The 21,701-nt window shown below is 31.2% G+C and overlaps 1 protein-coding gene across 1 annotated transcript; it reads right to left on the bottom strand.

Annotated features, from left to right (window-relative positions):
- Positions 1 to 909: 909 nt before the first annotated feature.
- LOC112025776 (serine/threonine-protein kinase haspin homolog) lies at positions 910 to 7,298 on the bottom strand. The gene is made up of 15 exons (XM_024058466.2): positions 7,110 to 7,298; positions 6,896 to 7,022; positions 6,667 to 6,759; positions 5,437 to 5,527; positions 4,589 to 5,187; positions 3,695 to 3,818; positions 3,107 to 3,216; positions 2,590 to 2,701; positions 2,326 to 2,418; positions 2,175 to 2,236; positions 1,966 to 2,096; positions 1,808 to 1,878; positions 1,678 to 1,730; positions 1,372 to 1,438; positions 910 to 1,165 (listed from the first exon to the last, which is right to left on the bottom strand). Exons 1-15 carry the CDS (start codon positions 7,123 to 7,125, stop codon positions 1,040 to 1,042), a joined length of 1,875 nt encoding a protein of 624 aa, XP_023914234.2. The 5' UTR covers positions 7,126 to 7,298; the 3' UTR covers positions 910 to 1,039.
- Between the last annotated feature and the right edge of the window lie 14,403 nt (positions 7,299 to 21,701).

Below are 21,701 nucleotides of genomic sequence, written 5' to 3'. Positions count from 1 at the left end.
CAGCCCAATAAGCCCAGACAATAAATTTATAGAGAGTGGGCTAAGAGGTTTAGGTGCTGGCTGTCGATCACCATGCATCAACTTTTCTATAAAAACTGCTAAGGGTTTCTTTATAAGCGGGGGAATACTCCTCGGCCTGTGGCCGAGGAGGCCTGATGGTTCTCTCCTTCTTGCTTTTTTTTCTTCCCCCCCCACTCTTTTACTTTACTAACTTTTCTTTTATAGTTTTCATCTTCCTATCCTCTCTTTCCATCTGTTGGTCATCTATTTGCCTTCTTTCCTGGCCGTCCGTCCCATCAGAGGCCTTATCAGTACTCAAGTGGTTCACTCTGATCAACGTTATCCTGCCAAGGGGTTACCTCCCCATTAATGCGGCCTGGGGAGTTTGTTGAATGCATTAAATGTGAGAATGACAGCTTACTCTGGGGTTAGTCTCTCCCCAAAATCCCCCTCGCCAGGCCGAGGATGAGGTGGTCCTCGGCGTGTATTGGGAAAAGAAAACTCAATTAATAGTTCGAAACTACTCTTACTATATAAAAAAAAAAATTATAAATTTAATAATATTTTTTTAAGAGTGAAATTTTTGAATAATATATTTGAAACTCAAACAGTTTAGTTGTACAAGAAAAGCAAATTAGGAAAATATAACGCACAATAACATAATTTATCAAAATATAGACCACCTAAAAAATGAATAATATCAATAAAAAAAATCCAAATAATAAAATGATGATACATTTTTTGAGATAGATAAATGAAAAATATTTTTAGAAATTCTTTAATTTTTTAGGAGAACAAATTATTTTCTACAAAATTAATTATATACTATACCATAACTAAAATATAATTATCTATTATTACGCATTGCGTGGGTCTGCGGCTAGTTTTTATAATAACACAGTTAGCATATTTTTCACCAAGCATTAAGATGTTCAATTTTAGGAAAGATCATCAGCTGCTCCTCCTGTTAAATATGTACAAGACAAATACCATCTTTTCTAGTGCATCACCACCTCTATTGCTTTTGCTTCCCCACTTATCAGTCACATTCTGTGATCAACAATTCACTAAAAAAAGGATCAAAAATGGCTTCTTTGGCTGAATGATACTTGTCCAGCCGCTTCTTCAATGATCGCAAATCTCTCTCGTGTCTTGAATTGCGTTCCTGGCACAGCATTAATTAATTAACAACTCGAGTCACTACTGAGCTCATCAAGGTTCGTATTGGGAAATACAGAAGCAATAGTTTGCTTTATTCTTTCTAAACTAAAGGCTCAATCATGTTCCCAGATTTTTTTTTTCTTTTTTTTTTGGTGTTAAATGAACATAAAATCAAGAGACTAATTTGCTAAATTATAGAGGAAAACTTACAAATGATTTCTTCAGGAGTAATATATCAACCAAATACAGCAACCACAGCACATTTGTTCTAGGGAAACTGTAAAATATGAAAACTAACATTAATTCAGCTTCATAAAGTAACAATAAACAATTAGGTCATTCTCTTAATTTATTTGGGAATCAGAATGTTCGATATACTCATCTATATCAATATCTTATCTGTGAAGTATAAAAATTACAAGTGGTCTCTATTTTCCATGAAATAAAAAAATAGCCTGAAAATATTTCCCATATGAATTTCATAACTGAAAGTAATTATTTTAGCAACAGCTATACCTTCCCTCCCAGCAATCATCTGTTACCTCCTTCATCTTTCGATATGTTTCTGACTGCATATTAACGAATTAAGTGAAATCAGAAAAAGAATTACTAAAAGGAATCTATAGATTCCAGTTTATTCCCTTACTTGTCTATCTCCTTTTGGACCTTTAAAGAGATAAGGGTCTGAGGATAAGTCTAGAAAAAGTATATCTTCACCTGTGCATAAAAGGATGCTTGTTAATTACGCAATCATAAAACCATTTACTGGACCAAACACATAGCAAAAAGGCAGAAAACTTTCACCAGTATTGATTCTTGAAAGAGTAAAGTCAATTATTGATATCAACAATCCAAAGGTTTTGACAACCATATGCTTCCCCTCGAGGGTTAATTGCAATGTTTCAGAACCATTCCGGCTTAAAAGTATATTCCCCCTGTAACGAATGTGTATTCATGTGTTAGCCAATCAAAAATGAGCATTCCTGCAACAATAGATTGCAAAGTCACCATACCAGTGCAGATCTCGGTGTTCAAATTCATATGCAGCTTCAGCCACAGCCAAGGCAGCTGTTACCTGCAATCCACAAAGGGCAGTCTGTTAAATAAAAGATTAACAAAGCTTCATGACTTCACTTAAAAGCCCAATTCTAATCTGCCATTTACCTGAACCAATAAACTCTCTGCCTCTTCAAAGTTCAAAAGTACAAAGCTTTCAAGATCTTTCCCACCATGTTCTAAAACAAAAATGACATAGCACTGAATGCAAATTCATTAGTAATATTGAAAAAGAAAAAGAAAAAGAAATTAAAACTACATTTAGATTGACCATATAAATACATATGCATATACAATGTGTTTATGTTTGTTTGTAGTAGAGGGTAGTTTACAAGACTATTACAAGAAACTACCATAGAGACAATAAGCAACCTGTTTTTCTGGAAACTCCTTGGGATGATCATTTTCTGAACCATTCTTCTCATCCCAATCTTCCCAAGCTTTGATCAATGTGCCATCATAGGAACCTTGGCATACCTTTAAGCTATAGGAAAAAACAGATAACAAACAGATTAAATCCGCTGCATGCAGTACAAGTCATAATATACGCCGCGTATAAATTTAGAACTAAAGTTCATGTCTTGCAACATGTTGGGCGTGGTCAAGGTTTGACCTAGCGAAATTTTTGGCTATATCCAGTCTTTAATTTCATGACCAGGACCAAGCTCAACCCACTATATTAAAACAGAGGCAAAAGTAGTGGTGCTGGTCAGGAAACCATTATCATAGCCAAATCCAAGTTGCAGAACTACTTGCACATCATAGGGCACATTGCCACATACCCACGCATTAGGCTTGATTCATTTCTAGAATGTGACCCTAGTAACCTACCTAAAAGCTGAGTAGTTGCAGAATGGAAAAGCTGCTGAGCATTAGATGGAATACGTACTCTATTGTTTGGATGAATGTAGTGCATGAGTTACATCCATCGCCGCCATCTCCTCTTAAACAATTAAGAGTTCGAGAAAGAATGACCTCCTCTATCAATTCTTCTGACCTCTGGAGAACAGAAACAATAAGTTTAGTGATAAAACAAGACTCACTGATTTCAGCCAACAAAAACTTTGAAAAGAATATTAAAATATAATATGAAGGCTCTTTACAGGAATAAAAGCCCTTTTATCTTAAATATTTTCTAAAATGAATTCTCTTTTTCTAAAACAAATAGCATCTCATAATTCATTTCATAGCATGACAAGATCAATGTCTTTCAAATTTTTTTCCCTCATGAACATTGGATGGCATTTAAACACTCAAGATAAAAACCTCAAGTCATTGAAACCAAGCAATTTTCAAAAGCATTGGCATCAAGATCTCCAAAATATAGTCAAGTATCCTGCCGTTGCCCTGATTTTAACCAGAAAGAAGCCAAGTATCCATAATGCTCAAATATAGCCCCCATCCCAAGCAACAATAGTATCAATTATCACTTGCCAAAACAACTCATAGAAACAAGAAATGTAATTGCAGTAAATACCTTTTGTACTTCGCCATTCACTCTTAAGTCTCCATCTATAGGTACTATTTTGCATACATAGCGGCCAGCTTTAAAAGCCTCCCCAAAAGTACCTTCACCAATTTTAATGATATTTTCTGGTTCACTGGAGCAAGGAAGATTTATCTTTAATCAGCTTGCAGATGCAGTAGCAGTATCACATTCAAGTCAAACCTATGCAGAAAGGAGGACAAAAAGAAAAGTGCCACTAACTAAAGCAATTAGATGACCATTGGAAAGTCAAATCAGGTAGATTTCTAGTGTTCTGTTTTATTCATCAAATCAGGTAGATGCCTCTCTAATTTTCTCTAGAAGCTCATATTTCCTTCTTTAAAAAACTAAAGCTAATTAGTATCTAAAAGATTTCAAGGCCTTCAAAATCTGTCAGCCAAATATAAGTTTAGTTTTACTATGTGAAGCAGTGCAAACTTCTGTTTTGCACAACCCAGATGCTTATTATTTTTCTTTAAAATGAAATACAATAGATTCATTCTCTTCAAATTTGTCTCTTTTCCTTAATTGCATAGTGAAGCTGTCAAAAGTTCTGAAAGCATATAAGCAAAATAAAGAACAATTTAAGTTCAGTAACAAATTTTTATTTGATAAAAGCAAGGTAAACTTAATTAAGACAACCAAGCCCAGAGGTTACAGAAGAACATATACCTTACAAATGAAATCACAAAGTAGCATAATAGTTGACTTTGGAAGAAACAACAGAAACAGATATGGCCTTTTTGAATAAGAATATTAGTAAAGTTTTCCATAAAAATGGCAACAAACATATAATACAACATCATGGAAATCAACCAAGGTGTACTATGTACATGCAATATTTACTCATATACGACAATAGCAAGTTGGGAATAAGAGACAAACCAATAGTTGGAGAATACATCTTTTAGCTTTGACGGAGATGACTGTCCACAAACTGCTAATAATGCAGCAAATGGATCTGACTGATCATGATCCAGTGAAGCCGATGTTGATGCCAGAGAGAGTTTCTTAATAGCAACTTCTATATCTTCACAACCTTCATGACCTTCATTCACAGACGCTGTGTTGCACTTTTGTGAATTGATATCCCCCTCAATCACAATTTTATCGACTAAAATTGAATTAGATCTGCTTTGGACCGAAGGCAACTGTGAATTAGTCTTCATAGAAGATTTTTCAGGAGTTCTCAAATTCAAAGAACCGAAATCATCACCACATATTGGTTCCAAGGGCATGGCTGGAGTTTCTAATATCTTAGACAGTGTACTGGAAGGTCCAACACTGTGATTTAATTTCTTGGATAACAACCATTTCTCTAATCTTGAGGACAAATGTGGTATGATAATATTGTTACTTTGACCGTCCATGGCCCATGTACCAAAGTTCTTGGGTGAGGGACTCTCCTCTAACAACTCAAAGGCATCAACCTCTTGAAAGTATGTCTTTTCTTTCTCGAAATTTGGAGGTTGTACAAATTTTCCCTTGAAAAAGCAAAGACATAAGACAGTATGAAATTATCATGAAAAAATTCAAAGAACCACATAATATTTCGATAACAAGGCATCAATATATCCTAAATTATTGCAAAATTTTAGGAACTACAATTGGAAAAACCATGAACCAACAGCATAAGTCAATTTAAAAACTGGAGAGAGTAATTGCAACTGAGGTGATACTCTATACTACTAGTGCCATGCAACAGAAAAACCAAGGAGTTAAAAGAGTCATACTTTGGGCAAAGCAGGTTTTCCTTTTCGTTTTGCATGCTTTGCTTGAGGCTGGTAATCCACACAAGCACCAACAGCAATACTTGTCCTTCCTCTGCCAATCAGAAAATTGAATTACAATACTATATGCAACAGAAGCTAATCTTCAAGCAAAACAAAAATGTATATGTCAACTGCAGGAGATGACATAGTGGGCTAAAAAAGAGCCAATGTTTGCAAGAAATGCTTCCATTCAAATATGTAAATCCAATAAGAATACCGCATGATCATAACAATATACAAAACAAATGGCAAAACAGAAATCAGCCTGCCCATGTCAAGTATATTCAAGCAGATTGGAGAGATGAATCCAAGCATTATCAAGAACATATTATCACACTTACAAAATAAAATTTTGTTTAAACTTTGCTGAATTCCACCACCAAAGGATGTTGTCTCACCACAAAAACATAAATAGATATGTTTTCCCCCACTGAAAAATTCACCTCCCAAAACACCCTATTTGCTTCCACTCTCAATGTTAATATACATTATTGCATTTTGCTTTCTTTTATTTATTTATTTTTTGGATAGATATGATAGTATTTTAGACCTATGGTATTTATTCCATGATCACTGTTCTTTATCATCATGCCAAGACACTAATTGGTTTTTGGTGTAAGCGGAGATTGAATCTTATATCTCTTATTCGACGATAAGAGAATTTACTGATTGAGATAATTGAAATCCACACATGTAATCAATAAGTATGGTTCATTTTAACATACAAAAAGCAATAAAAAGGTATCATCTAAAAAGTGCAATGAACTCCCACCGTCCCACACCAAAAGGGTGTCACCAAAACAAGCCCCTTACACTTAATACACTAATCACCCATCAACTAAGCTAGATTACACAAGCAAACTCCCAATACATAACAAGATGGCAAAATCAGTGATAATCCAAAATCCAGACCAATTAAAATTTTTTTTCCTTTAAAAATGTAATTGTTCAATTGAATCAACCAATCTACCAACTGCAATGGACTCCCACACCAAAAAAAAAAGGTATGACCCAAACAACACCCTTACACTTACTACACTAATTACCCATCAATCAAACTCAAAAGACAAGCCAATCAAAAGTATCCCAATACATACAATACCAAAAGAAAGAAACAAAGAAAAAACTCAAACACCCATATAACAAAAATGAGCAAAATCATTGCTAATTCAACTTAAAACCAATCACAACCTGGTGGAAAGTGACCGGTTCCAACTGACTCTCTTGACGGGGGCTGCCAAACTCACCCGGTTCCCGTTCCGCCGAGTAGAACCAGGTTGCTTCCTGAAAAAGCACAAAACAAAAACACCCAAAAAGCAAAATGCTTTCAGAAAACAGAAAACACAAAAAAACAGCCAATGTTTTCACAAAGCAAAAAACAAATAAAGACAACAACTTTAATGAAGATTGAAAGGTTTACAAGTTTGCATCTTGAGATATTTTCTGGGGTCTTATTCTTCTGTAAACTACATCAATCTTGGGTTGATTTTGCTTTTCTGGGTTTTCGTTGTCTACAATTTCTGACCAAAGATCAATGGAATTCCCACCTGAAACAAATGAACACATTCATATAGTGTGAGTGTGTGTGTATGTTAACGTTGGAAATGAAAAGCTAGAAACTTTTCTCTCTCTACCTGCTTTGGAACCCATGACTGATACTGATAGGACTATCAGAGACAGAGAGAGAGAGAGGGAGAGTTTGAAAATGGCAATCTAAGCGGGAGTGGGTTGTCAAAGACAACTTGGGGAAGGTCAAAACGGTGCGTTTTGGTGTGGAACTCAATCTGGGCCGAAATGAATTTATTTTGGGACACCTTGGGCTCAGCCGCCGCCCATGGTTAAGTCGATTGAAATTTTGGGTGACTCCAAATTAGGGAATTGGGTTTGATTAAGCGGGTCAACTATAGTATTCGGGTTAGCTTTAGTTATGTATTGTATACTAAATTTAAAAATTATTTTACCATTTGTAGATAAATTTTTCCATGTCATATTATGACTTTATTTTATAAAAAAAAAAAATTGAGCACAATTATGGGCCAAGTCTTGGGCTCAGCTTTAGCCCATGGCCAAGTATGAGAGATAGTATCTGTTTGGATTCACGTTGTGTTTTGCTTTCACGCGTTTTTAGCTTTTTTTTTTTTTTTTTTCAATCGCAACTTTTGACTATTCTCCCGTGAACAGTGCACCTGTGCACTGTTTACAGATCTCATAAACTTCATTTTTTAGTTATTTTTTCATTAAAAATGAGTCTCACGACATTATTCACACATTTAAAAATTATTTAGCTACAGTGTTTTCAGTTTTCAATTTTTAGTTTTCAGCAAAATAAATTCTATCCAAATAGACCCATAGTCTTGAAAAATATGAGTTAGTTTAGGCTTGGTTCATGAAGTTAATAAGCAATATTGAACCAATGTATTATTGAAATCTAGTTGGTTTGAGTAGATAAGAATAATTTGTTCATGATAAAAACAATGTGTTTTTCAAAGTCAAATTATGAATCTTTTTAGATTGTGTGTAACTAGGGCTATAATTGAATTCATTTTGGGTCAAGTCTTGGGCTCAAAGTTGGACAATGGTAAAGTCTTAGAGGTCCATAGAAAAATATGGATTGTTTTTAGGGTTCATATGACATGCTGGAAGTGGAAATCAAACATTATATGATCTGTCTAGAAAAAAAAGTGTTTATAGATCCCATGCATGCAGTGCAAATGTTTAAGTTTTAGGGGAAGACTTAAGTACAGTATTTAGGTGCTGTTTTTTAGGTTCTCTTTTTAAGATTCTGTCATGTGAATTTTTTCTCATGGGATGAAAGTATATTTTTTAATTAATTAACCACATGGTCGAATTTTAAAAAAGAAACCTAAGGAACAACACCTAATATACTGTACCTAAATTTTGTCCTAACTTTTATATGAATCTAGGAAAAAAAAATTTACAGGTTCCATGCTATATTTTGATTTTTGGCTATATAATCCTGCAACAATTGGGATCTTTTAGCCTTTTTGCTTGGTGCTTAATACACACTGACACACACATGACACAACACATTGATGTGCCTATTGGAGAATTTTTTAGAAGTTATATTGCAATTGGTTTTGTTCCCCCATCAACCTCAGTTTCTGTTGCAGCATATATATCTCAACCTTCGTATGGTAATGGCATAATAAAGATCATTCAGAATTTTATAAAATAAATAAACAAAGAAAATCAATGAGAAACTTATTGAAGCTTTGCTTTGAACAAATTCCAATCAACCTCAATATTGACCTCTCAAAAAAAATGGCTTTCCAATTATTTTCTTGACATATAAGCAGAGATATAGACACATTACTCAAGCTTAAATTCAGTCCTAACTGTCTCCTTACTTATTAAATGACTTGATGACACAGCTCAAAGTCTCATACATCTTCATCACCATTATCATCTCTTATCACATTCCTCTAGCTTTTCTTTTCCTACATATATATTGTACCAGCACAATAGTGAATGCTTAAAATTTAATTTTGTCAAGAAATTGTTAAGTTCGAAGCTTCTGCTTAGCCAATTGTTGGAATTAATGTTTTAAACAATAAACCAAATTAAGGCTCCTAAAAGTCAAAACATATGGCCCAAGGTGTTTTGGTTGTTTCATTTGTATGTATTTCATTATTTATTATCTCTTTTTTTTTTTTTTTTTTTTTTTTTTTTTCTTTTTTTTTTCATGTATGGTGGACAGTCTTTTGCACCAAACATAAAATATTTCTAGATTTTTGTACTGCTGTATGATATGTTCAGACTTTGAAATGGGAAAAGGTGTAAGAATATTATTTTAATTATGATTTATAATGTATATGATTATCAAATGAAAAGTCATTCTATAAAAAAACATATTAAATTAATATTTGTTCATTGTGTTGTAGGAAGGAGAGGTAATTGAAAATGTTTTTAGCATTTTGAGAGTTTAGCAAATGACTAACAAATCTCTATTCCATTTCCTCAAATTCTTCCCTTACTTAAATATATTCTGTTTAATATCATTCATTTCCATTTCATTATGATCATTCTATTTCATTCCCTAATGAATTCCCAAACAAAATCTTAGTTGTAGAAAATTTGAGATATAGTAATTTAATTGAAAATGTTTTTAATGTTTAGCAAATTAACAATGAAGTATTTTAAAATTCTAAATTTATAAAACATAAACAGTGAATTGTAAAGTTTTCTTTCCCCTTCTTCAAAAGATCCTAATTTCAGCTTTAGGTTAAAAGTGAAGATCTTCTTAAAATTCTTTAGCAAAATTACCAAATGTTTGGAAAAATTCACCTACTTTTAGAAAAATTCATCTAGCTTTAACCACTTAAAGCACTTTTTATCTCTCCAAAGCAAAACCAACCAGGCATTTGGACTTTAAAAAAAAAAAAAAAAAAAACTGGCATTTGGACTGATTTCCTCAATCCCTTTCTGGATATTCCTTAATATACTGATTGTATGAAAAAAGTTAATAGTTTATAATAAAACAAAAACAAATAAAATTGAAAAAAGAAATCTATTAGTTCAGCTTAAATAACATCCACCATCAATGTTGAAAAGAAATTTCCAATTAATATTGTAAAAGCCAATATCTTTGCACAAATTGTCCTGTCCCACTACCATATATTGGCATCAATCAAGCTATCATACATGCTTTTGACACTGTTATTGAGATATATATATAAATGATTAATATAAATCATTTCATTGTGACAATTAGATAGAACCACCAACCCAATAGATCCCAAGAGATTTTAGATAATGCTATGTTAACCACTATTTTCTTAAGCTATGTGCATATACGCATCCACATCGATGTTGACACAATATGTAGTTGTTGTAGTAGAGGAAGAAGCCGTGAAACACATGCTCTATCAATAGGAAATTAGTGAGAAACTCAAGCTCCGTCGGTGCATCTAATTTCAAGCAATCAAATTCTCACATTCCAATATATGAATATGATTCTTGAAAATTTCTGGGATTGCTACCATCTAAGAAACACACCATGCCATGTCTCTCAAAAATCAAAATCTATATATATATATATATATATTTGAGCCTCATTTGGAACTTTTTCTTATTATATTGAGGCAAAGGGTCACCCTTCAACTTTTTCAATATTTGCCTATTTTGGGGTTGTGTTTAATTTCTTGATACTGGACAATACCTTTCAAATCATATTTGTTAGGGTTTCCTTTTCAATTTTATGCACTACTTAGACTAGCCAACCTACCCTTTCTTCTAGCTAGTTAATGAGAAATTATGAATACCATTTATTTAATTATATTTATATGCACCTTATGGCCCTTATTATATATCTGAATTTATTTGATGATTCACAAGTTACTTTCTTTGTTTCTTTTTCTCATTTTTTATGTAATTTTTAATTTGGGACTTATTGGTCAAATTAAGGACAATTATGAACTATACATAATATTATTACTATTAGAGGAGGTAGACCACTAATAATATTAGAAAATTATCTCTCATATAATTAAACATAACAAAATACATGCTTATTTAGCAAGGAATAGGAAAAAGACATGCCATGGTATAATAGAAGAGTCAAAAGAGTACGTAGTATAAGGTGGCAGCTTCAAATTATTATATAGAAGAAACATAAATTGTACCATTTTATACTTTGGAGTTTGGACTCATATGTGATATAGTGTTTTTTTTTGGTTGGGAAGCATGAATATTTCAATGTAAAACATTCTTGATTATTGTACAAGTAGGAATTATATATAAAGGAGAAGATGTAATTAAGTGCATTTGTTATATAACCCATGTTTGAATCATGAACTCTCTTAAGAATCTATACCATATGTTAGGGCAAAGAAGGCATAAGATTGTAGGTTCTAGTTAGCTCAATTAGTAAAATCTCCAATGGTTGTACAAGAGATTTGGAATTTAATTTCCGTCTACACTAAAAACTGATTGGTGTCTTGATCTGATGATAGAAAGTTATCATCAAGAGCGGACGCTATAGATTGAAACTCTCTATTAAAAAAAAAAAGAATGCATAAGATTGAAATTTTGTATAAACTTTTGAAGCATCACAGACACAAATAATGCCTGCAATCTTTGTCCCATAGTTACTCTTACTGGCCCGTGAAGTGGGTCCAAATGCTCCAAATTCATAATTAGAATAGCAGTTTCATGTTTAGTAAGTCCATGATTTTTATCATGGCCGAGTACATATCATTATTATATATTATAAAAAGTATAAACTACTCATTATCATTAACACAGATATAATTCACAATCACCGGGATCTCAGGAATCAAATGCAATGAAATTTTTCAACATGAATAGGTCACGGGATATATGTTATATATCCATATGAAATATACATAATTAAGGAATGACTTTCAAGGTAAAAAAAAACAAAAAAAACAAAATCATAATCTCAGGTTTGTTCTTGCCTTTTTTCAACGCAGTTACTTATTGAAGAATAAAAAAAATAGAGTACATAATAATTATTTATGTCACACTGAATGAACTAACAATATGACTTAGCAAAACATGGAAAAAGCAAACCCTTATCTTATGAGACAGATGTATCATATGATTCATATCATAGGCTTTAATTACGGAATGATATGACAATCTTGTTGATTTTGTAGGGGTGTGTGGGTGCATTGGATACCTAGAGATTTTTGTTTTGTTTTATTTTTGTTTAAAATGATTGTACTTGCAGAACATATTATCTATATGTGCTTATCTTGGAAGCAAATGTTGAGTTTGGATTAGTTTTTCTTTTTTGGGAAAAAATTTGGATTGGTTTTTTAGCGTGTTTATGTACAGTTTTTTTTTTTTTTTTTTAAATTAAGTTTTTCTTTTTTGGGAAAAAATTTGGATTGGTTTTTTAGCGTGTTTATGTACAGTTTTTTTTTTTTTTTTTTAAATTTTATATATATTCTAAAAAATTAATTCAAACGTATACTAATTTGGATGGGATTCACACATAAAATATGAATGAAAAGCCTAGGTTTATACAATTATTTAGCTTCAAATATATATATATATATATATATTGCAAAACGATAGAATGAAAATAAGTTAAATAACAACAATTTTCACAAAATGAAAATATTAAACGAATGCTTTTTTTTTTGAGAAAGAAAATTTTACACTAATGCTGAGGTCACGAGTTATTGATAATAGATAATAAATTTGGTTATTTTATTTATTTGCCTTTGGCTGTTTAATTTCACGGATTTGGAATCACCGAATTACATAAAGGAGTTGCTCACGAGAACTGATTTTACATCAATGCAGCAAAATCAACTAACAATGACTTTGTTCTAAGAAAAATAACAATAACAAGAATGACTTTGAGCTAAACTCTTTCATAAAGCCCTGAAAAAGTTGAACTTTTCATAAACTCTGTATAAAATGTTATATGCAGGTTATCCAATTTTTTTTAAGATTTATAAAATGTTACTTGTATGTTGTTTGATTTAACTTAATGTCATAATTAAGCTTGCATACGAATAACAACTATGTATATTTACACTATTATTATAGTAAGTAGTAACAATGTCAATTTACACATTTTTAAATTGATGAATATTGGTAATTTTTGGAATTGAATGTGCAAAATTAACACATTATGCTATTTTACACACAGAAGTGAGAGCTATGAGGTTAAGCCATGACTAAAAACAAATTGAGGGTCCACGTAGGATCACATCAACTAACTGGCAGTCAACACTTTACTACTTTTGTGTTGGAAAAAAAAAATAATGTTATGAATTTTTATGCATAAAACTTTTTTTAGAGAAAGTTTACTTTTTGGCCTTTTCATGTTCTAACACTTTACTATTTGTGTGAGAAAATTAATGTTAAGAATTTTTATGGATAAAAAATAATAATAATAATAAAAAAGAAGAAGAAGTTTTACTTGTTGGTTTTTCATGCATCCATTCTCAAGTACTAGTTGATGCCTTGATTGGGGGTTGGTACAGTTGAATGATACATTTTTTTTTTTTGGGATGGGAGTTGAATGATATTAAGGCCTAGATTTTCGAAGTGACTCATAAAAGAGTTAGTGCATAACTTTTCAGGCATCTAACACTTTAGAATTTGAGTAATTTAAGTAAAATCACCTTGTTCATTTTTTTTTTAAAATGTCTTTCAATTTTCTTTTTCTTAGTAAATATTTTACTAATTGTAACCAAGATTATGTGAATCTTAAACTCAAGGACGAAGCTAGGACTTAGAGTTAGGGGGGTGGCTTTGTTCCGGCCTTTGACTCTACTAATTTATTTCTAAGGATTTTTATTTAAAAATTTTTAAATGGACAAATTATTTGCTTTGGGTAAAATAGATTAATTGGGTTTAATTTTTTTTAGCTTTATTATTGGTAATTTTTGTTGTTGGGCTAATTTTTTGGACTTGTATATGTTATTTTAGATTTAATCTATTAATTTTTATGGCCTTTAAAAGGTGGAAGATGCTAAAACTACAAAATTTTTACGAATTGCTAATGTAGTGAGTGGTTATTGATAAGTAAAAAGTGATGCAAGTGTGCAAACTAATAAAAATTTACTACCTCAATAGTTTATAAAAATATTGTAAAAAAGTGTGTGATTATAATATTACTCTTAAAAGAATCAATGATATTATTAAAGAGATGCAAAATATAATTTTATTGAATAAAATTGTTAAAATTATTCACTATTAATATACTAATTAAAAAAAAAAAATATAGGGGCCATTGCCGCCAGTCAATATATAGATCCGTCCCAGCTTCTACTTCATCCACTTTCTTGTACCTTGTACCTGTTATGATGATAAAAGTTCCATTTATTCCAAAGACTATATTTGGCTTTTCAATGTTTTGTGAGTAGACTTTTCAAACCACAAACAATATGTGAAAGCAAATACATGCAATTAAAAAAAAAAAAAAAAAAAAAAAAAACCGGTACGGTACATACCGGCCGGTACCGGTACGGTATCGACTTCCTTGGTTGGTACAGTTGAATGATACATTTTTTTTTTTTTTTTTTTGGATGGGAGTTGAATGATATTAAGGCCTATATTTTCGAAGTGACTCATAAAAGAGTGAGTGCATAACTTTTCAGGCATCTAACACTTTAAAATTTGAGTAATTTAAGTAAAATCACCTTGTTCATTTTTTTTTTAAAATGTCTTTCAATTTTCTTTTTCTTGGTAAATATTTTACTAATTGCATCCAAGATTATGTGAATCTTCAACTCAGGGACGAAGTTAGGACTTAGAGTTAGGGGGGCGGCTCTGTTGCTATCTGTGTGTGACAGCTCCGGCCTTTGACTCTACTAATTTATTACTAAGGATTTTTATTTAAAATTTTTTAAATGGACAAATTATTTGCTTTGGGTAAAATAGATTAATTGGGTTTAATTTTTTTTAGCTTTATTATTGGTAATTTTTGTTGTTGGGCTAATTTTTTGGACTTATATATTTTATTTTAGATTTAATCTATTAATTTTTATGGCCTTTAAAAGGTGGAAAATGCTAAAACTACAAAATTTTTACAAATTGCTAATGTAGTGAGTGGTTATTGATAAGTAAAAAGTGATGCAAGTGTGCAAACTAATAAAAATTTACTACCTCAATAGTTTGTAAAAATATTGTAAAAAAGTGTGTGATTATAATATTACTCTTAAAAGAATCAATGACATTATTAAAGAGATGCAAAATATAATTTTATTGAATAAAATTGTTAAAATTATTCACTTTTAATATACTAAATTTTTTTTTTAAAAAAATAGGGGCCATTGCCGCCAGTCAATATATAGATCCGTCCCAGCTTCTACTTCATCCACTTTCTTGTACCTTGTACCTGTTATGATGATAAAAGTTCCATTTATTCCAAAGACTATATTTGGCTTTTCAATGTTTTGTGAGTAGACTTTTCAAACCACAAACAATATGTGAAAGCAAATACATGCAATTTTTTAAAAAAAAAAAAAGAAAAAAAGAAAAAAAAAAACCTCTACAAAGCCTGCTTACTTTTGCTCTAATTTAGATTTTCTTAGACATATGGTGCGTATTTAGTGGCTAACTAAGCAAGGGACATTGTGGGTTTAGCTGTAACACACAGGTTTGGCACGTAAATGTACTTAAAAGTCAAAACCATTAAAGGAGAGGATGGCAAGTTAGCTGCTAGGTCCACAAAAGCTTAAAGATCCATTACTTTTTTAACTAAAAACACACTTTTTATCAAAAGACAAAGAGGTCCAGTACTCTTCAACCAAACATTCATCATTACAGAATTAGGCCACAGCTAAAAGAGTTCAATAGCATATAGATGTTTGTGCAACCATATGCTGCCAAGCAAATTACCTAATTTGTCTTATTCTCTGTAAGGTTGTAAATGAACTGAGCATAACTCAGTTCGAAAATAAAAAAATTTGTTGAAAATAAAAAGTTTGTTCATATATGTTTATATAGAAAACAAGTCGAGTTTAGGCTTGACTATTATTCAAGTTAAATTCAAACATAATACTGTTTTCGTGGCAAAATTTGCTGAATAGTACTAACTTTTTAGGAATATTTTAAGTGAATCGCATGCGTTTAAAGTTAGTTAGTTATGTAAACCGTTTTTTAAAGTTAGTTAGTTATTAAACTCAAGTTCCAACCCAAAATCGAGTATGGCAAACTTGAGTTCCAATTGGTAGTCATTTGATGTGGATTTTAAAAATAAAATAAAAAACCACGAGGGAACACTAGTAAACTCGAGTTCCAGGCCCTTCCTTTTCACTTCTCTTATGAAGCGTCCACCGCTTTTCACTTCCAAGTTCCAACAAAAAAATTCAAGCCTATTTGAAATTTGAAGCACTGGTTTGAATTTAGTCTGCATTTGGTTTCATGGTCAAAAAGAAAATGATTAAAGCCCAATCTTTTTGAAATTTGAAGCACTAACTTTGACCGAAAAGATAACAAAGCAGGCAAAGAAACAGTGTGTTAGTATTCTGTAAATTAATTTTTACAGTCTGGGACTTGAGTTTGCTAAACTCGAGTTCCACATGGTTTTTTATTTTATTTTATTTTTTAATTCCACATCAGAGCTATACTAGTTGGACCTCGAGTTTGTTAAACTCAATTTTGAGTTGGAACTCGAGTTTACTAAACTCGAGTTTCAAAAACAGTCTACATAACTAAATAACTTCAAACACATGCTATTCACCTAAATTTTTCTTTAAAAGTTACTATTCAACAAATTTTGCCCTGTTTTCATAAACAAGCTTATGATTGAGAGACTCAATTTGAGTATTTACATATATATAAAAATATATTTGTATGAGTTGTAAATGGATCGTATAAGTTTGTAAATAAATTCAAAAAAAATCAAATTATTATATATTAATAATATAAATGGTTTATTTATACCTAGTGAAAATTACATATAGGTTAACTATTACTTATTAACATAAATTTGTGAAAGAATAATGAAATTAACTGCGGTATTTACTATGTGGTGGAACAAATAAGTTACTCAAGTAGCTCCTAAATAAATTGAGACTTGTTCGACAAAAAAAAAAGTACCAAATTTGAAACATATGATCTAACTTGATGATGAGTTAATAAGCGAAATAAAATAGAATAAATTAAGTTTGATCTTTAATTTTAATAAAGAATTAAGTTAAATTGATTCATAAACCTACTTGCGTAGGCATAGGACTTCTTTTGTAGTCAATTTTTGTCATCATGCAATGATGCAAGGGACACCTTATCCAAAATATACGGATAGATAAATAGATAACAGTACTGTTCAACCAAAACATTACTGATACAGAACTGGACCACAACTGATGAAAAATTCAATGGCATAGATGCTCATACAACCATATATGCAGCTGCCATTCTGCCAAGCCAATAAGGACTTCTAATCATTTATATGTTCGTTTGCAAGGGAAAATCTTCTTCTAAAACTGGACTATATTAAAGATACAGAGATCCAGTACGCATAAACCAAACATACACTGTTACAAAATTAGGCACAACTAAAAAAATAAATCAATAGCATTCATTAGATGTTCGTACAAACATATAGCTCCCAATTAGGCAAATTAATTGTCTTGCATAGGCTTCTTTCTAATGATTCCTTTGTCCTTCTGCAAGGAGCCATAACTTGTCCATAAATACACTGTTGAAAATAAAGAGATCCAATACCCCACAGCCAATCTTTACTGTCACAAAATTAGGCCACAACTAAAAAAAATCCATAGCATTGATGTTCACGTGCCTATATTTTGCAGGGACTGAGTGAATTTTTGCAACGAAAATTTCTTATTTACAGATCGGTCTTATGAGAGCATTTTCTTACAGCATGTGAGACCTAGATATCTACGAGTCCCACATGATTGTGATATAATGGAGCCACTCCATAAGATACCTCATCTAATGAAACATGTAATAGATTTCGGGTTATTAATATAAAAAAATTTAGTTATTTATATTCGTTAGCAATATTGGCCTATTTTATAGAGGTGTCTTATTGACTAGTTTCCTATAATAGATTAGAGACTTCAATTCCATGATTGGACCTTATAATTTTCATTATACAATATGAGAAAATTAATCACATCAAATCAAATTTGATTTTGAATTGTATTAATTTTCTTCTTAGGCCTTTGATGCACATACATTTACAAGCTAACACGCAATCCCAATTAGAATACGAAGTCCATAATCATAATTTAATTGAATGTTTAGGGCCCCATATGCATGTCTGCCCAATAACATAGGGCATAAGACCATAACAAAGAAGGTAGACAATAGAGGATTCCACATATATATATATATATATATTTGTTGGGTTCTATGAAAGAAAACAATAACTTTCTTCAAATACAAGGCATTCTTTTTTCTAATTATTTGGGTTCATTGTGATTAGACAAATAATTGAGCAATAACACAAAAGCTACATAAACTAAACAATGAGGTAACCGAAAACCGGACTAATAATTAATTTTTATAATTACCGTTATGGGGCTCATGATAGTGTAATCTTTGAAAATATTATCTAGGACACAATGCCAAAAACAGTGGTCCTATAATTTTATTTTATTTTTATTTTTTTAAAATGTGAAACTGAGATTAGGCTGTAACATCTTTTATAATGTGACATATTTGACAGCTTATATAGACACCAAAATGCCAGCAAGGACATGTAATTCTATATACAAAAATTAAAATCATTGAATAGTTCAATCTCCCAATTTCTGAAATTCTCCCTACGCTACGTTTTGGACAGGTAGAAGTGCATGGCAGAACAAGCGTGAAGTTTAATCCTATTATAATATATTTGGGGTAAACAACTGAATATTGAGTAAAAGAATTTTTTTTTTTTAGAAATATTTTATGATTCACAACTAGAAATATATAAATGTTTTGTTACATAGATAGGGAAGAGAGAAATGAGGTTCGAACTACAAATAAGAGACATTATAAAAGATGTTATTACTATTTAAAAATGCACTACCCACATAATGAAAAATATTTTACACATATAAACTCTTATGGAAGGAAATATATATGTTATGGGAAAGGCGCTACAAAAAAAAAAATATTATTTATGTGCATTTGGGTTAACTTTTTGTTGAAAGCTAAGAGTTTGTAAAAGTAGGATTACACTTATTAGAAATGGGTCATGTTAAGAAATTAATTTATGTTAGATTTTTTGCTTTTTGTCAAAATTTTGACTAGCTTTACAGGGTTTGCAGCAAATAAAGCCAACTTTTTGAATTTCATTTATCAGTTCAGCAGTATTTTCAAGCTCTTTCATTAATTCATGTCAATTTTTTATTAACTGGACTCCACAATAATTCATCTTTAAAGAGCATCTTATTGTAGTTGTTAGCATTTCTCGTAAAAAAAAAGTTTAAAAAAATTGGGCATACACAAATAAGTTTAAAAAAGAAAAAAAAGATGCTAATTCAAAAAGAAGAAGTTCATTTAGTGTGATAGAGGAAGAGGTTATGATATCATATTACTTGTTTTGCTTTAGCTTTTGTAAATTTATTTACATTCTACTTTGGAGGGGATTAAGGATAGTTTGATAGTAAATACATATTCTCACTAGAGGCTGAAAATTTTTGCCAATTTGTTTGTACAAGATAAAAAAAATTTGTCAGTTTTTGAAAGGTAGCTAAGTTAAAGACACATTAAATTGAAGCATCTATTCTGCATGTTTGCACATAAGAAGAAATTTGATTAACATCTTTCTCCTTATATATAATGCCAGCAATGTTAATGTAGCACCACATGCCTTGCACCCCGTGACCCACTTCTGCATTAATTTGCAGCTAGACTTAAAGGTATGACCCTTTTCTCTTTGTGACTTGCATCATTGTATGTAACCCTATGATTATTTTCTTCCTAATTTGAACAATCTTTTAGATAGTTTATTTATGAATCAAAGAAAATGTTCCTGTCATCTATTCATGAGTCTATTCTCCTATATCTATATATATATATATTTTAATTATATAGAAGTTTTATTTATTCAACATAATATATAGTTAAATACTGTACTATAATGAGGGGTCGTATGAGACATGGCATCCCACAAAAATTTATGATCATATATAAAAAAAAAGATAAGACACTCAATATAAACTTTATTGAGCATGTGAAAATCCACACCCTTTAGAGGCTAGCTAGATGATAGACACATTGATTACTTTAGCTTACCTAAAAGATCTCAGTCCGTGGTTTTTCATGAATTTGCCTCACAAAATAAGATGAGGCCAAAAATGAAGTTTGTGTGATGTTGGTGAGCAATGAGCGTCTTTGCTATGCCATTTCTTAAAATTGAGACCAAATGATAACCATTTCCTGAAATTTTTTATAAAACAAAAAATGCCCAAGAAATCATCAAAAAAGGGAGTTATTATTTAATTAAGTAATTTAATGCTTATCCAATTTTCAGACATATAAAGTTTTTGTCAAAATCCTTTACATGACAATGATAGGAAATGGGCATTAAAGTTGTTACCATTATAATTGACAACTGTGCATAATAGGTGCAGCCACTCTGTGGACTTAGGCTATATATATATAGGGCCTATAGGGCCTCGGCCCCTCCAAACCAGCTGTGGCCAATATTAATATCCTCTTTTGTAAAAAAAAAAAGAAAAAAGTATATAATGGTCATGACTAAACTATATTCTTATTGTTAAGTGAGTTATAGGTAACTTAATTAGTAAAGTTTTTGATAATTGAATAAGAAAGTTATGGTTCAATAATTTCTTATACCAAAAATTAATTGATGATTTAGTCTGATGGTAATGAGTACAATTATCAAAATCAGTTATCAGACGCCATAAGTTGAATTTCCATATAAAAAATAAAAAAAACTTTTGGTATTGTGAAGGAGCTCCTAATACCAATCTGTCTGAACTCTGAACATTCTATGTGACATTTAGTTTGAGAAATTCTTGTACTGAGTGTCATGCTACCCAAACATTGAACGCCAAAAAGCATTCAACAACATAATTTTGAGTGGATAAGACTTCATCTAGACATCTTCAGTAATAACCCTTGTAGCTAGTAGTTTGCTTCATCAACTTTTATGGCATTGATAGTTTCCATTGAATTCTATCCCCATGTTACCACAAGAGTATAAAGCAAATGGTAACTATGTTATTGGCTAGTCGAGTATATATACAGTTGGCAAAAACATAGGAGTACTTGATTATACTTGCTAGTTACGTTAGCCAATAACATTCAATTTAATTTAATGTGCTCTATATACACACATAGACATATAAAAAATGTTATTGGCTGTTTGACTGTATAGAGTGCAAAAAAAAGTGCAAACTTACTGCTTAGCAAAATAACCCTTGGTAATACTTGCTAGTCAGTAATCAAATCCATTTATAGAGTGAGATAGGCTTTATTCAATTTAATTTAAAGGCTTTACCCAATTTGGCGTTGAAGGGACACCAAAAGTTTGACAGAAGGATGTAATGAATTTTGGATGACGGGTTATAAGACCATAAATTATTTTACAATTTTACGTCTCAATTATGATATAACAGACTGTGATTAGTTTTTTATAACTTATTTAAGGACTTATAATTTTTTTCACTGATCACACTTTATCACGTTACAATTGTGACAAAGAAGTGTGTAATTATTGTGGCACTAGACCTTTTTATTTATTTATTTTTTCATTTTGGATAGGGGTTTGTATGTATTTACTCTGCAGTCCAGTGACT

This window comes from Quercus suber, unplaced genomic scaffold (assembly GCF_002906115.3).
Source record: "Quercus suber isolate HL8 unplaced genomic scaffold, Cork oak 2.0 scaffold_101, whole genome shotgun sequence".
Lineage (NCBI taxonomy): Eukaryota > Viridiplantae > Streptophyta > Magnoliopsida > Fagales > Fagaceae > Quercus > Quercus suber.
Note: the sequence above shows the minus strand (reverse complement) of the source record. Positions and strands in the feature narration are given on the sequence as shown.

What these genes read in the sequence shown, in the direction of transcription:
- LOC112025776 (XM_024058466.2), bottom strand. An exon ending in ATATCTCAAGATGCAAACTT is followed by an intron (nt 6,760 to 6,895) that starts GTAAACCTTTCA and finishes GTGCTTTTTCAG; the next exon opens with GAAGCAACCTGGTTCTACTC. An exon ending in TACTCCTGAAGAAATCATTT is followed by an intron (nt 1,166 to 1,371) that starts GTAAGTTTTCCT and finishes ATGCTGTGCCAG; the next exon opens with GAACGCAATTCAAGACACGA.